Genomic DNA, 16,071 nt, shown 5'->3' with positions numbered 1-16,071 from the left:
GCTGAACTATTGCAGGAAAATTTTAGAAATGGCCACCGCCCATGCAGAGTGTCAGTGGAAGGAGTCTCCTTAATGGACAATCTGCAAGCAGATGGGTGCTGAGAGGAGGGGGGAAATATATACGACAGGAATACCCAATGGGCAGTGCTACAAGGCTGCTGCGCAATAAGGGACAAAAAAGTAATGGAGTCTGCTATTGCAAGAGTGCATACATTTTAAGTACTTAGTTTAAAGTGTAATTAGAATTTTTAAATTGAAGCCAGCGTTATTCAGGAGTTATTACTATCTATACTAGTACCTGGAAGGAACTGTGATGTGATTTTTCATTTCTTATCATCCACAGGTAATTAACTACTGCACCCAACATAATGCTGCTTGGTTTTTATTTGCTCAGCCTTTAAAATTGATAGCCGAAGTTATTCAGGAGTTAAACAGGAGAAGAACAGAAGGAGAAATTCACAAATCAACAATTCCTGCTATTAAGGACTGTTTATCTACCACCACTTTCCACCATACCTATGGATCGTGCCTGCACCTGGATCCCCAACGCTGCCCGCATTGCTCCTGATCTTCCCATGCAATCTGCTTATCCACTCCAACTATGCCATACCGAGCGACGCAGCAAGATGACCCCTCAAATGGACCGTGGTTGTGACCCCCAAATCTTGAGGCTTGGTGTAATTTTGCTCAACTCATTGTCTTTTCCTCTTAACTTTAAACTAACCTTTCCTTAGATGTTATATTACTGTGACCCTTGTATCCAGCCGATCTGTGTCACCCCTGTCTGTCTGCACCCTCCCCTTTAGAATGTAAGCTCTCACGAGCAGGGCCCTCTTCCCTCATGTGCTTCTCCTTCACTTAATTATACGTAAATTTACAACAGCACCCAACCCTTGGCTGCTGACACCATGCTGCTTATTTAAGTGTTATGCAGCAATGTATTAATAATTTACCTGTCCTGCATTGTTTGTACTGTTAACAGTTTTCTTGTGTGCTCATTTGTTTATGTACATTGTAAGGCGCTGGGGAACCCTTGAGGCACCACATAAAAGGATGATAATAATAATAATAATGATGGAGTCCCGCGTCAGCCAATATCGGTGACTGTCATGACCCGTTGGAATATCGCTGTCTTGTGAAGTGGTGCTGGTCTAGCAAACTAAAAGGAAGGGGGCCACCGAGGTTTAACAGCACGTCTGTGTGACCACCACTAGTGAAGACCTTGCTCACCCCCACTACAGTAAGTCTCTGGGTGCCTGGTGCAGCCACAGCATTGGAAGACGCTGTGCTGAGGTTACCTGGACACAGACCTGTGATGGTTAAGGCCAGTCCCACCGGAGTTATAGGCAGACTCCCCCAGCCTGGAGACTGCCCACAGCAGCAGAAAAAAAAAATTAAAACCGACAGGCTACAGCAGTATCCTGGGGAAAAGAAAAAAAAAAAAAAGGACACACCCGAGTAAAGTAAACTTAGTCAGGTGTGGTGTAGAGGGGTATGAGCAAAGTCAAAACCAATGAAGAATCAAACCGTAAAGAACATCTCAAACAGTATAGAGGACACATATTGCTTCATAATTAGATATGAGCATGTATACAAAGTTTTCAAAATAGAACAAAAAACATACAAGTAGTATGTATGGCTGAAACCTAGCATTAGTCTGTTATGGCTCACTCACAGACCCTGAACTATGCTGTGCATATGGTGGTCTAAGCAGTACTTTTTAATCACACATTAGGACAGAGGTTCCCAAAGGCAGTCCTCAAGGCTCCCCAACAGTACTGGTTTTAGCGGTATCCATGAATGAGCACAGGTGGTTCAATCAAATTGACTGAGGTACTAAGTATGTCCAACTGTGCTCAACCATGGGTATCTCTAAAACCTGGACTGTTGGGGAGCCCAGAGGACCATGTTTGGGAACCTCTGCATTAGGGTGTAATCTGGACTTGAACACCATTGTCAGAATGTGCCTTTAAGCTATGTTATGCCTATTGCAGTTTGATGAGGAAAATTAAACAAACGGGAAAAGACAATAAAAAGACACCTGCAAACCATCAAACCTTTTTCAGCATTAGTGGTGTGGACACCAGTTGATACAGTTTGCCTTAACAAGCAATAGCACAATCTAACCAATATGTAGACAAAACATAACTGTAGAGAAGCTACCTACAAAAATACAATACATACTGTCAATACTTTCCCAGTTACCTGAGCAATTGCAGCTTCTGTGTCCGACAGCCCAAGGAGGAATATCCGCACCTTATCAATTTTGACAGGAATGGTGCGTCCTCGCCACTCCACCTCACTCATGGTAGCAGCTTGTTTTGCCCTGGTTTGTGAGATAAGAGTCTGTTGGAGAGATAAACACAATCAGATACAAAGTACACTCCCAAGTTTTAGTGATTTTTGTTTTTAAATAGACCTGCAATGTCAATATTTTATTTTGTTTTAGTGTCATGACCCTTATGCTGCCCACCAACTAGGCGATTAAACCTAGCGATGGAGCGATAACGACGGACGTTATCACTCCATCGCTTGGTAATCGCCAGCAAATCGGGGAGTAAAATGTTAAAAATGACCAGCAATGCGCGCACCCGCTGGACGTTTTAACGTCAATCATCACCCGAACATGACGGTCAACCTGACGACCGCCGTCAGGTTGCCATGTTCGGGGATGATTGATCTGCATACACTGAATGTCTGAACGTTCAGTGTATGCACTTCACCCCTCGGGAGACGACGGCATCGCAATCCCCGCATCGTGTAGTGGATGGGCAGCTTTATATATTATTTGGATATGCACCACTGCCAATATGTGTACACACTGCTGAAAAACTATCCCAAGTACAGATGAATCTCTACTAAAGGGCTGATTGATTAATAATCAGACATATCCATGCACACTTGAAAAGTACAAATATGGAGGTAAATAAATTAAATGGTACTAAAGTGACCTGAAGACTGTTAGACCAGAACCATGTGATCGCTAAGTACATGGCAGCAATAGATAACGGCAGCCAGAAACATGTGATTACAATGGCAGAAATATATAAAGTCAGCTTTGATCAGAGCTCTCCACGTTATAAAACTGAAGGCATGCATTAAAACTGAAGGCATGCTACAACAGCATAGTAAGCAATATTATACAAGCAGATGTATGAATAGAAGTAATGAGAAACCTAACTGGAAAACAGTGCATTTGGTGAAAAGAAGAGTTATGGTAAAACTTACCCTTGTTAATCCTCTTTCTTCGAAGTCCATAGGGTCCACAGGGAGACAATGGGGTGTACGTGGGACTTAGAGGACTGGCACACCAACAGCAAAGCTATTCAATCCCAGGATGCTCTGATCCTTCCCCCAATACCCCGCTCACAGCCTGAGAGCAACAAAGTTTTGTTAACAAGCCCAAGACAGGAGCAGGATAGCAAATAAGGAAGACTGGTACACTGAAGAATCATACTCTCACACAGAGAAGGAAACAAGTGACCAAGAGAAGAAACCCATAGAGGCCAGGTGCGTCAGGGCGGGTGCCCTGTGGACCCTATGGACTGCAAAGAAAGAGTTAACAAGGGTAAGTTTTACCATAACTCTGCTTTTCTTCTTCAGGGTCCATAGGGCTCCACAGGGAGACAATGGGGATGTCCCAAAGCAGTTGTTCAAGAGCGGGGACGCTTCTGAGCAGAGAGGAGAACCCTGCGCCCGAAGGAAGTATCCTGAGGCGCAAATGTATCAAAGGCATAGAACCTAAGAAAGGTGTGGGCAGAAGAGCACGTAGCCGCCCTGCATAGCTGTTCAGCAGAGGCGCCACGCCAGGCTGCCCACGAAGGATCCACAGATCGAGTAGAATGAGCAGATACTGTAGCTGGCACAGGAAGGCCAGTCTGCACGTAAGCCTGTGAGATAGTCACGCGAATCCATCTGGCCAGAGTCTGTTTGTTAGCTGGCCATCCCTTCTTATGGAATCCATATAGGATGAAGAGGGAGTCTGATTTCCTGATGGAACTAGTGCGGTCCACGTAGATCTTTAGAGCAGGGACCATACCCAAAGAGGCCTCACCTGCCGAGAGGTCTGGTGATTGAAAGGCCGGAACCACAATTTCCTCATTAATGTAGAAACAAGAAACCACTTTGGGAAAAAAACCTGGACGCGTTCTAAGAATAGCCCTGTCCTGATGAAAGATTAAAAATGGGGTGCGACATGAAAGCGGCCCTAAATCAGATACCCTACGGGCAGATGCTATAGCCAGAAGAAAGTCTGCAGTGAGCCACTTGACATCCACTGATTCCAAGGGTTCGAATGTAGGTTCCTGAAGTGCATGGAGAACAACAGAAAAATCCCACGGAGCCACAGGAGGGACAAAGGGAGGTTAAAGGTCAGTCCTTTTCAAGGCATCAACTAAGGATTCCAAGCCTAGGACCAAACAGACCTGGGCTACTAGATGTCTACCTACCAAATCTGAGAACAAGCCTTCAGTCTGACGAGATGGGCCTCTCCTTGGGGGCTCCCCAGGGTGGGAGGCTGACAAAAGGACCGAAAGGATGACGTCCTAGGCTTCACATTCTATGCAGAGGGCAGGTACGCCTTCTTGGAAGCTGCCAAGGTAGTCACAATTTTGTACAATTCTGGGCCAAACAGGATATCCCCTGAATAAGACAGACTCCAAAGCCTTTTTAGAGTCCGCATCCGCCTTCCATGAGCGGAGCCAAACAATACGGAGGGCTACTACAGAAGTGGCAGATGCTTTGGAGGCTAGGAGAGCCGTATCCATGGCGGCTTCACTCAAATAGGAGGCTGCATCTCTAATGTGAGATATCTAGGACAGCTGTTCCTTCGAAGCATCAGAGGGAAATGTCTCTTCTAGGGCCTCTGCCCAACTCTCAATGGCCTTAGCCACCAAGGCCTTAGCCTAGCAGGATGAGTAATAGCTCCTGTAAGTTTATAGATTTTAGACAAGCTTCCATCCTTCCATCTGTAGTCTCCTTCAAGGAGGTTGCAGTATAGATAGGTAAGGTAGCATTTTTAACCAGACGTGTCACGTGGAATCCACTGCTGGAGGAACTTCCCATTTAGTACAATCAGTAGCGGGAAGAGGGTAAAACGAACTTAAACGCTTAGGCAGCTGAAATCTGGGCATACTCCACGCTTCACTCATATGATCAGATAGCTGATCAGAGTGAGGTATTTCTGGTAAAATTACCTTTTGTCATTTAAAGGAGGGCTGTTTTGCCTTAGGAGCAGGTTCTGCCTCTTCCATTTGAGTAATAGATTTTACAGCTCTTACCCTTGCAGGTATATTCAATTTAGAGGGCGGTTCCTCGTCTCCCGAAGGGGAGTGAGGGTGAGAGAGGTCTGAGTCTTCTGCCTCCCAAGATGATAAATCAGAATCTGATAGCTGGGTGGACTGGGAAGATAACACAGCACGCTTAGAAGGTTTACTGGGTAAGGGTCTCTCTTTTTGCAGCATTTGCTGAAAAGCTGTAGAGGTATCTGCAGACTCTGCAATAGAAAGTATGTCTACCCAAGGGGGAGGCAAAGGATTTGCAGGGAGTACCTGCTGTGGCCATCCCATAGGGGGAGCTTCCACAGGGACAGTTAGATGATCCGCAATTTTTGCCAGCACCTGTGAAAAATTAGCCCAGGGTGGGTCCTGAGGAGAGGACACTGGGGCTGATGGGCCCGGGGCAGTAGAACACGATGCTAAAAGACCATACTGAATGAGGTCCTCTGAAGTCAAGCCTGCTGAGCAGGACTTACATATACACCAGAGTGGGAGGAGCAGGCTGCTTGTCAGTATGGCCACTGCCCACATAGCTGCAAAAATAATGTAACACAATCTGGAACAGTGCAGTGAGCAACCCAGCTGTATGTGTGATATGGCACAGTGTAGTGCGCAACAGCGATATATAGTATGTGATAGCCCTCACAAATATATGGAGATGTGAGGTACAATGAACCCCCTATACCTTTAGTATGCTAGGGTTATAGTAGAAGAAAAGGAAATGTATAAGCTGATAGTCATATGAGAAAGAAAACAGCAGCGCTAGCATAAGTCACATACAAGGCAGAATATACAATATAACTGCAGTGGGCCCTTAAATCAAGTACACAGACCGCAGTGGCTGGTAGGCTATAGCGCTATATAACCTGGCCCTTGGGAGAGGTATACAGGGAGAGTGGACCCAGCGTTCGTGGAGACCTGAATGCAGAAATTGGCTGCAGTGAGTCTCAGAGGGGGAGGTGGGTGAGAGAGGAGCAGAAAAACTGCAGTGGAATGGCGCCCTGAGCTGAGAGAGGGGCCGCAGGGAGAGCACCTTCTCCCCTATGCTGACTTTAACCACAGAATCCCCTGGCCTTACATATGCCCTGCGCCAGTGCTTGTAATGCCCTGGGTCTAGTGGAGTCTCGGACGAACTGGTGTCTACATAAGCGCCTCCAGTCTTCTAAGACTGGAGGTAAGACTGCGCATACACGCTCCCCCCTCTCCGGACCCCAGACTGAGTCCTGGCTGCAGTCTGGGGTCCGGAGAGCCATGCTAGCTACAGTAGGTCCCCCTCAGAGCCCTGCCAAGCGTACCTAGCAGGGGGCTGGTGTCACAGCGCCATGGAGAGGTGATGAAGCAGCAGTGCAGATGTCCAAAAGACTGTCTCGTGCTGCTGCTCATTAGTAGAATAAATTAAACTAAAATTTAAATCATTAAAATAAGCTTGGGATGCTTAATAGCAGCCCCCTGTTAAAACGGTGAACCAGCTCAAGCTGGACACAAACTAAACTGAGTTGCCCTCAGGCTGTGGGCGGGGTATGGGGGAAGGACCGGAGCATCCTGGGATTGAAAAGGTTTGCTGTTGGTGTCCGGTCCTCCAGGTCCCACCTACACCCCAATGTCTCCTGGTGGAGCCCTATGGACCCTGAAAAAGAAAGTTAAGTACACACGTAATTTATTTATTACACTCTCCTGATGAAATGTGTTGGGAATGAACCAAAAAGGAGAAGGCATCGGAGGCCAAGAGAAAATCGGTACATCATCAAAGGTTCCACAAACTGGCAGTATGGTGAAATACTTGTGTTTTGAATCACCTTACTGTGATTAAAGCTACTTGTTTTACATTTCATTTACAATTGTGTGCCCCCATGTCTGTTTGAACCTCCACACATGTATTTTAGTTATGTGTAAATTTGCGCAGGTTGTTGAAGTCAAATGTGGACGTGGAATCCAGAGAAGGAGAGAAGAATTCAAAACAAAATGGAAGCCAGGAGAAAGAAGAACTGAATTTATAACATAACAAAATGTACCTCCAGCTTCTCTGCTAACAGTCCTTCTGTGCCTCCACCACGAAGTCTCATTTGCATTAACTCATTCATAGCAGTCTTATCCCCTGGAAAAGAAGGTACATTTATTGAGCTGGCCAGATTTCTTTCTCGCTGAGGTTATTTCTCTGCTGTTAAACGCTCATCGTACTGGCAAATAAAATGATGTAACATGCAGACAATTTCAGTGAGACAAGCAAAAGGTTCCCATTCCCCGACTTCCCTCACCAATGTTGTAGGCACAGTAGCGTATGTTGGGTGATATCTCATCCACTCTTTGGTTGTACAGGACAGCCTGCTCCTCAGTGAATGCGCTGGCCAGTTTCTCATAGATGGTCCTGTGAGGAGAAAGAAAATAAACAGTGAGATGAAGGTAGGTATATTTAACTACACCAAGCCAAATATATATGCCCATGAGAAACTCACTTGCACTTGTTGAATGCTTTCATGGCCTCTTCCCAGTGCTGCTGCTCAAACTGCAGCATACCATTGAGATAAGCACTATACGCCTGCAGAGAGACAGCAAATTTTACATAAGTGTTGCCCACGTAAGTCATCTAATTCAGCTCACTATGGAGCACATTTAGGGCCTGATTCAGAGCCACTCGTAAGCGGCAGCTTGTTCGCTCCGAGCGATGTTTGCCCAACTGCGCATGCGTACGGATCGTTATACGGATGCGCAAACCAGTCAGTGCGGCCGAAATTCATGTGCTCGCAAAATAGCGAATGCCAGCTAATTTGAGTGACAGAATGAGGCGTATGTGGGTGGTAACAGGGGAAGGTGCTTGAAAACGGGGAGTGGAGATCCGATCGCAGGCGTGCTTAAAGGTCAAAACGGGCGTTTTATGGGTGTGCATATTTAAAACAGCAGCGTCATTGACCACGTCACTGGGTTTTTTTTAAGCCAGAACTGCTCGCAAAATTGTGGTAGCAAAAACCAACCACAAGAATAGCGAGCAGTTCATACCCTGTTCAATGTACTCGATTAATCTAATAAATAGCGGACATGACGTAGGATGCGAGCGGCCAGGGGGCGTAGTTTCCCAAAAAAGGCCGCAAGTTTTGTACGCTCGTTCAGACCTAGAGGCGTGAACAGACCGCAAACAGCGAACGGTTCATTTGAATAGCCACCCCTATTTTCAGGACGAGCGAGCGCTAATTGCGTCCGGCCCTGAATCAGGCCCTTAGTGTTCCCCTGCATGCAACTATGCAAACAGGTTATATGCACTTAAACCTTCTAGTACTGGAACAAGAAAAAAGTTTGCTACCTAAAATAAAGTAATGAGCCAATATCTGCTACCTTTATGCTCATTCATTAGATAGTAAAGCATAAAATGGAGGGCTGGGTATGACCAAACGCCGCTGTATATTTTGCACTAGGAGGCATGGAAAATGAGAAAGAGGGAAGACAACCAGCGCATTTCAAGATATATATGACTGGCGTATGGTCAACCTAGCAATTGAACGTTTTGAGGCTGGCCAGACTCGTTTGGGTGCATCCACCAGAATTAAGAGAATATCAGTACATCAGATAGAAGATCCCGGATTTGTTTTAAGTAATAAACATATTGTGGAGGGATGTTCATGAGAGAACTTTTGTCAGCCATGCCAATAGATCTAAAAACTTCATATTTAGACATCTATCTAATTCTCTTATGACCACCAGACAATTAAAGAAGTACCTGAGCTTCTAACTTTGTCTTGGCATCAACACGGTCACTATCACAGAGTCGCTCCAGCTCCTCGCCATGCTTCACAGCCTTACGCAAGCGAGACAGCAAATGGAAACGCTTGCGGGGTTCTGTGTTGGCCTCCATTTTAAGCTGCATGGCGTAGCTCCAGGCCCTCTCAGCATCCATCAAGATGAGCAATAGGTACCTGCAAATTAACATTTATTAAAAGTGCTCAAGCAAGCATATTTTAGCCCTTACACAATAAAATATATTACAGTGAAAACACACTTTAAAGTTTGGATGGAAAATACACACACAAGGCTGGGTACACACATACAGTATATCTGCAGATCGAGTGATCTGCAGATGATGGTTGTTCATACACACTGAACCACCATCAGCTGGCATCTGGCCACGGGTCCCGTTGGCCACGCAAGTATATGGACAGTCGGCTGATCACCCATACACACAGCAGGATGGACAGCTATATCTGCCAACAACTGTGCAGCACAGCCGTTGCGATAAGGGGATTTTTAGTTACTTACCGTTGAATCCCTTCCCTCTGCAACCCCATGACTTCAGTACAACTTTAAAAAGTGCCTGTTAAGGAGAAGCAGTAACCCAGTGAAACTGTTATAATCAAAATATAACCAGAACTGCAGGGACCAACCGGTCACAAAAATACAACGCAACACGATTGAGCGTGAGGGAGGGAACGCAGTGTCCCCCAGCCTAATTCCAGAGAAAAGGATTCAACGGTAAGTAACCAAAAATCCCCTTTTCTCCTTCATCAAGGCTGGGGGACACTGAACTATGGGACGTTCAAAAGCCACTCGCAGGGGAGGGAACGCTCAGGCTGCTTGACCGGAGAACTGTACGCCCAAAGTGGGTGTCGCCGGAGGCAAAAACATGAAACAAGAGAAATAACTACAATGGGCTGCAGAGTAACCCTTACCCGTGCCGAACTCCTCAGGCACTTAAATCACACTAAAGTCATGGGGTTGCAGAGGGGAGGAGCTTAGTGTTAAAGTTACAAGTTTAGTTTAAGTGCCAGCTCCTGCAGTCCCATCACCAACCCCATGGTCCATTGTCCCCCAGCCTTGATGAAGGAGAAATGTCTGTGAATGGCGTCGTTCACAAACATATCGCTGGTACACACTGCCCGACAGGCACACAATATATTGGCCAATCAACTGATCGGCCAATATAACTGCCAGTGTGTACTCAGCATAAGACTAACAAATATAAGGAGGGAGGGGGACGACACGGCAGTTGTCAGCACAATATTGCAACGTGGCCAGCTGACATCTTGCTCCTGCATGTACAAGGCTTGCTCTAAATGGGCTCTCCTTGAAGAATAACATTTGTACTGTAAAAAGGGAACGTTTCCTTCAGTGTTAATAAGCTCATTACCTTAAATAACATTCCAAAAGTATATACTGCACAAACAATGTAATTCATACATTACAAATGTATGAATTACAGTACATCTTTAGTAAATATACAACTACTGTACAGCAATATTGTAGTACAAAAATAGTTTTAGTTGAGTAAAGTTGAGAAAATGGACCAAATCAGCAGGTGCACAGCACCAGGCCAGAACCATCTGTCAATCCATGATGTCAGTGCGCACGGCACGAATTGTGCTCCATCATCAGTGCAAAGTGTCAACAGAGCACCCACCCCAGCTTGAAAGTCAAATTAGTTGAAACAATAAAATTGACACCCATCAACATCTGTATTTGCTATACTTCTGCATTCCAATACAGTTGAGAACAGAGAGAGCAATGACAGAAATTGGAACAGCAAGACCTTTTTTCACATGGGATGCGACAGGGTGAGCAGTAATGTTGGGTATATGAAACATAGCTTGTCATTTAGTGATCCTGTCAATAGCTACCTGCCTCCCGATTATTTTATTAATTATTAGTGAGCTTAATGCAACAGCTACAGGTGTAATTGAAATATGTTGTTACAGGGGTTGGGCGATAAATGAAATATATATATATATATATATGTATATTTATTGTTTTTTCGTGGAATTCTTAAAATCAAGCAACTGTGTTGTTGGCTGTATATGAAATTGACAGGAGTGTTATTTGTAGTATAAACAAAAGTAAAAGATAGGAAAGTTAAAAACCATACCATTTAAACTCTTTAAAATGTCAGATGTTGCACTACAGGTAGCTAGTTTCACATATGTTACCTGTTATCAGAAAGCATCTCCGCGGTCACTTTCTTTCCTGTGAATTTGTGCCTGTTCCCCATTTTAAAATTTAGGGTTTTTCTTAGTCGTCTTAAACGTCGTGAACAGTAACCTCTGGAAAAATAGCAAAGTGTCCATTAGCAACATTGATGGAGTTTGTGTAACTTTGCTAAGAAATTATTTCAGCTTTCACAGTGAGCACGACTCTCTGATATAAGACCGACTCAGCAGGAGCTGGGTTAGTTACGTAATACCCGCTGTCATATTCTCCATCATGGACTTCCCTCAGACAAGCAGCAGGATGCTGCCATGGGGAGTATGCAGGAATGAGCAGAGAAAGTGCAGGCACATGTTATGATGGATGTGCTGCTGTATAGTCTTAATTGCAATATCCCACTGTAAATATTGCAGCATTTGGAAAGCTATAATTTAGTATAGGACTCACAACACTTTAGTTATTTAAATAAGGGATTTATGGCTGAACAAAAAAAAGCCAAGTTACAATCAAGTCCTTTGAATACCCTGAAATGTTCTGACATTTAGGAAGAAAAATTATAAAAAGCTGTGACTGATACATTACTTCAAAATACAATTACAAACTTCAAATAATTATGGCCTTATATTCGGTATCAAATTAAAGTCATTCTGTAATCTAAAAACTTGTTATAATTTCATACGTTTAGAAAACCCATGATTTTTTAGGGGAGTTTTGCTTTTTAACTACTGCAAAGTACAGAATCTAGGGTTTCTTTATTCAAGATCTGCCGGGGATAGTGCCCATGGATCATAAGTTCAAAACACTATGGATAGGTTCAAAACACTAATGAACAGGTATCTCAGCACTGTAAAGCCAGCCATATTATTTGATCAAATCAGTGACACATAAAAAATGCATCTACCAGCATTTCGTGGATTCTTATTATCCTGCAACAATTATTTTAATCAGACGCACAATAAATAGCTCACACTGCCAACTGTGCAGACAAGCAAATCATTTGCACGCTTCGGTCAAAAGTGAGTGGGGCAGCATGAGAGGTACAATCAACATTTTATTAATTAGAAAGATCACACATGAGCAGGTTAAATATCATAAAATGTCACCCTAATATTTTGGGCGATAATTACAGTAGCACCAAAGCTATTTACCTGTATCTCTGGAAGTCTCCATGACGCATTCCATGCTGTTGCTGAGATTCCTTAATAATCTGGAGGACTGCATGTTGAGTTAAAGAAACAAGAGAGAAGTGGCAACAATCTAGACCTTGGGGTATATTTACTAAAGGTCGATTTTGGTCGATGTTTGGGCAATTTTGTATTTCAGGGTCTAAGTCATACTTTTACCAAGATGATTTTTGTCATAATTTTTTTAAACACTGTCAAAAATAATGTTAGTAAATGTGTGATTGAGAGGTATATTTATTGAAATTCGATTTGGGTCGATTTTGTGTTTCAGGGTCTAAAACACAGATTTGCTTAGAGATGATTTTTAGACATTTAAAAATATATATATTTTTTTAAATTATCTGTCAAATGTGTGATTTAGACCCTGAAACACAAAGTCGGCTTTTAGTAAATATACTCCCTAGTCTCTGATAATGGAACAGTAATGATAGCTAACTTTAAAACGATAAATTAGCGTTCATTATAATTCACTGAACCGTGGTGTGCCTCACAATAGGACTTTGGCCATAACAATTCATTAATTATTGCGTGTTTGCCTTTCATACATTTAAAGTAGACCTGTAACTTCCATCATTTGAAAAATAATAATACCTAATATATGGTAACTAAGGTCAACCTACTCCTTAAAGAAAGGTTATTTATACTTGTTCAGCAGCACACCCTTAATGACATGCCCAGCAAACGCATGCATATTCATCTCCAGGTACACACTAGACCACAGGTTCTCAAACTCAGTCCTCAGGACTCCAAACAGTGCACGTTTTGCAGGTCTCCTGACAGAATCACAAGTAAAATTAGCTCCACACGTGGATCTTTTAAAATGTGTCAGTGAGTAATGAACACACCTGTGCACCTGCTGGGTGACCTGTGTGGGGTCCTGACGACCGAGTTTGAGAACCATTGCATTAGGTCAGGGGTTCCCAAAAACGGTCCTCAAGGCACACTAACAGTCCAGGTTTTAGAGAAAGCCATACTTGAGCACATGTGACTTCATTAGTGCCTCAGTTATTTTGATTTAACCATCTGTGCACAATCATGGATATCACTAAAACCAGAACTGTTAAGCTGGCCACACATTTAAAGATTATCTGTCCAACCAGCCAACTAGTAGATTGGTTGGAATGAAAATCTGGTAAGGAATACAATCAGCAACTTGCTCCCAGACGCTGAAAAATGGACCAAAACTGTTGTATAAACAAATAGTTTAAATCAAACATTTAACAAACTTGTCTGACGACCATTTTCATCTGTTTTCTGGCATTTAGGAGTAAATTTCTGATCATCATTTACTCCCATTCCTTACCAGATTTTCATTCCAAGCAATCAACAAGTTGGCTGGTTGGATGTAAGTTGTTCTAGTGTGTGGCCAGCTTTAGTGTGCCTTGAGGACCGAGGTTGGGAATCACTGCACTAGGTCGTCCGATTTGGACAGATTGGATGACATAACGGGCACATCATTTAGGGACGTATTCAATTAGTTTTGCAGCCGTGATACTTTTTCGCATGGCGTACTTTTCGCCGTCTTCGCGTGTTTTGGCCGCGGAAAGTTTTCATGCACGCTCCCACAATTCGCCGTATTCAATTCCAAAAGACACGAAAACACAACCCGGCGAATGTGAACCACACAAAAAGTGGTGTCGGAATCGGGGAAATCAGCCTGACACCCCCCAAAAGATGCAGTAACATTGGGGATCAATGCACATATGCTAGCATAGTATAAAGTCGCTAAAGTTAAGTTTTAAAAAAACAAAAAAACGCATCTTCAGCAAACAAAAAAACACCTCACCCCTACTTGCAGACCCCTTAAAAGGCTATTTCACTAGCTTAAGTTTGTACCCCCACTTTGCACTTCTTCGCCCCAATTGTCAAAGTGCTTTTTTGGGGTGTTTCTTTTTTTTTTTTACGCAGATATTCTTTGGGGGGGGGGCTGTCCCAAGAATGCAGAGTGGTTTCCCCACCTTTTGACCTCCAAATAGCGATTTTGCACTTTTTTCCGACACCTATTTATAGGCGAATCTTTTTAGCCTATTACATTGCATTTTCGCATACGCGAAAAGTAAAGGCAATTGCATACGGCGATACTTGTCCGACCGACGAAAAGTCGCAAACTGCAAAACTTTTTCGCCAATCTCGGTTTTTTGCACCTAATTGAATATGGGCCTTAAGCTGGCCACATATGTAAAGATGTGTCCAACCAGCCAACTAGTTGATTGGTTGGAATGAAAATCTGGTAAGGTATTGGAGTAAATGATGATCAGCAATTTGATCCCAAACGCCAGAAAATGGACAAAAACTGTTTGAACAAATTGTTTAAATCAAACATTTAACAAACTTGTCTGACGACCAGTTTAATCTGTTTTCTGGCATTTAGAAGCAAATTGCTGATCATCATTTACTCCCATACGTTACCAGATTTTCATTCCAACCATTCAACTAGTTGGCTGGTTGGACAGATAATCTTTAGATGTGTGGCCAGCTTTAGTGTGTATCAGTCTACGGTGCTCCCGTGCATGCAGGTCCGATGGGCAACAGTTAGCGAGGGCCATGCTGCCGAGGCTTATACTAGAACCTAAGAAACAGATAGTACATCTTATTTTGTTGTCTTTTAACTTAAACTAAGCAGATAAAATGAATTGGTTACTGGTGTTTCACTGTAGACTTGCACCTCTGTGCCATGCTAATAAACCCACCAACATCTTATGGACATTTATTCATATAGCGCCAGCATATTCTGGAGTGCTTTACAATTGGGAACAACAAAATTAAAACGAGAGAATATTACCTAGAGCTATGAGTCATACAATGTTTTACAATATAAAGCCTCCAATAGCTATTGTACTCAATCTAATAGGACACCTCAGCTGGTAATATATGGCACTTCTAAGTAGAGAAAGCAGCCTGGGGGGGGGGGGGGGGCAATAAGCGCCCCCCCCAGATGTTGTAGAACTACACATCCTAGCAACAGTTTTGCCATTTAAACATGTTAATACCGTTGCAAGGCATGCTGTGATTTGTAGTTCAACAACAGCTGGAGGGCTGCTTATTGCCCACCCCATAGACCAACAATGCTGGGGAAAACAAGCAATGATCTTTTAGTCAGAAGCCATGAGACAGTCCCCAGGCAGGGAGCTAAAGGTGCACTGCTTCTAGTCCATGTCCCACTCTTGTAATGGCCACGTCAGCTTCCAGCTCTCGTGTACCCCGCGCCTACCCGGGGTCCGCCCACTCTCACTACCAAAGTCTGGATACTCTCCAACGCCAAGCTGTCTCCCAGCGCTCCCGACTTTCCTCCTGCAACCGGCCGCTCATTCTCCTTATTATCTTCTGACCCAGCACCCGACTGTCGCTCCGCCGCCATCTTACTACAATGAGGGAAGTAGGGGTAAGACAGCACCAGTGAGAACGGAGGAGAGGATGGCCGCGGTGCATGCTGGTATATGGCAGCAAAGGCGGATGGGAGCTCGGAGGACCGTATTCATGGTGCAGCTAATTTCCCCTTCTTTTCCCACAGGCAGTGGCTAGGTAGTAGAACGGAAGTGTCAGACTCAGACACATTATTTTTTATTTATCATTCAGAAAATTAAACTTTGGGTGGAATTATCATTTAAAGTGCAGTTTTTAAATTTACCTTATTTAGTTTTATACAAAAATAAACGCTTTGTAATTATGCTTAGTTTTATCCTGTCATCTGTAGGTGTCACTGCTGC

The 16,071-nt window shown here is 43.8% G+C and overlaps 1 protein-coding gene across 1 annotated transcript in view; it reads right to left on the bottom strand.

Moving 5' to 3' along the window:
* SRP68 (signal recognition particle 68) overlaps window positions 1-15,812 on the bottom strand; it is a 41,059-nt gene extending 25,247 nt beyond the window's left edge. Inside the window, exons 1-8 of the mRNA XM_088482682.1 lie at window positions 15,614-15,812; window positions 12,329-12,395; window positions 11,183-11,296; window positions 8,986-9,181; window positions 7,730-7,812; window positions 7,532-7,641; window positions 7,289-7,371; window positions 2,206-2,346 (exon numbers count right to left, since the gene is read on the bottom strand). Of these exons, the coding sequence (XP_088338808.1) occupies window positions 2,206-2,346; window positions 7,289-7,371; window positions 7,532-7,641; window positions 7,730-7,812; window positions 8,986-9,181; window positions 11,183-11,296; window positions 12,329-12,395; window positions 15,614-15,722 (903 nt within the window). The 5' untranslated portion in view covers window positions 15,723-15,812. The remainder of the gene's footprint in view (window positions 1-2,205; window positions 2,347-7,288; window positions 7,372-7,531; window positions 7,642-7,729; window positions 7,813-8,985; window positions 9,182-11,182; window positions 11,297-12,328; window positions 12,396-15,613) is intronic.
* Between the last annotated feature and the right edge of the window lie 259 nt (window positions 15,813-16,071).

The sequence above is a fragment of the Taudactylus pleione genome, unplaced genomic scaffold (genome assembly GCF_031769625.1).
Source record: "Taudactylus pleione unplaced genomic scaffold, aTauple2 ptg000290l, whole genome shotgun sequence".
NCBI lineage: Eukaryota > Metazoa > Chordata > Amphibia > Anura > Myobatrachidae > Taudactylus > Taudactylus pleione.
This window is presented reverse-complemented; position numbering and strand designations above follow the sequence as displayed.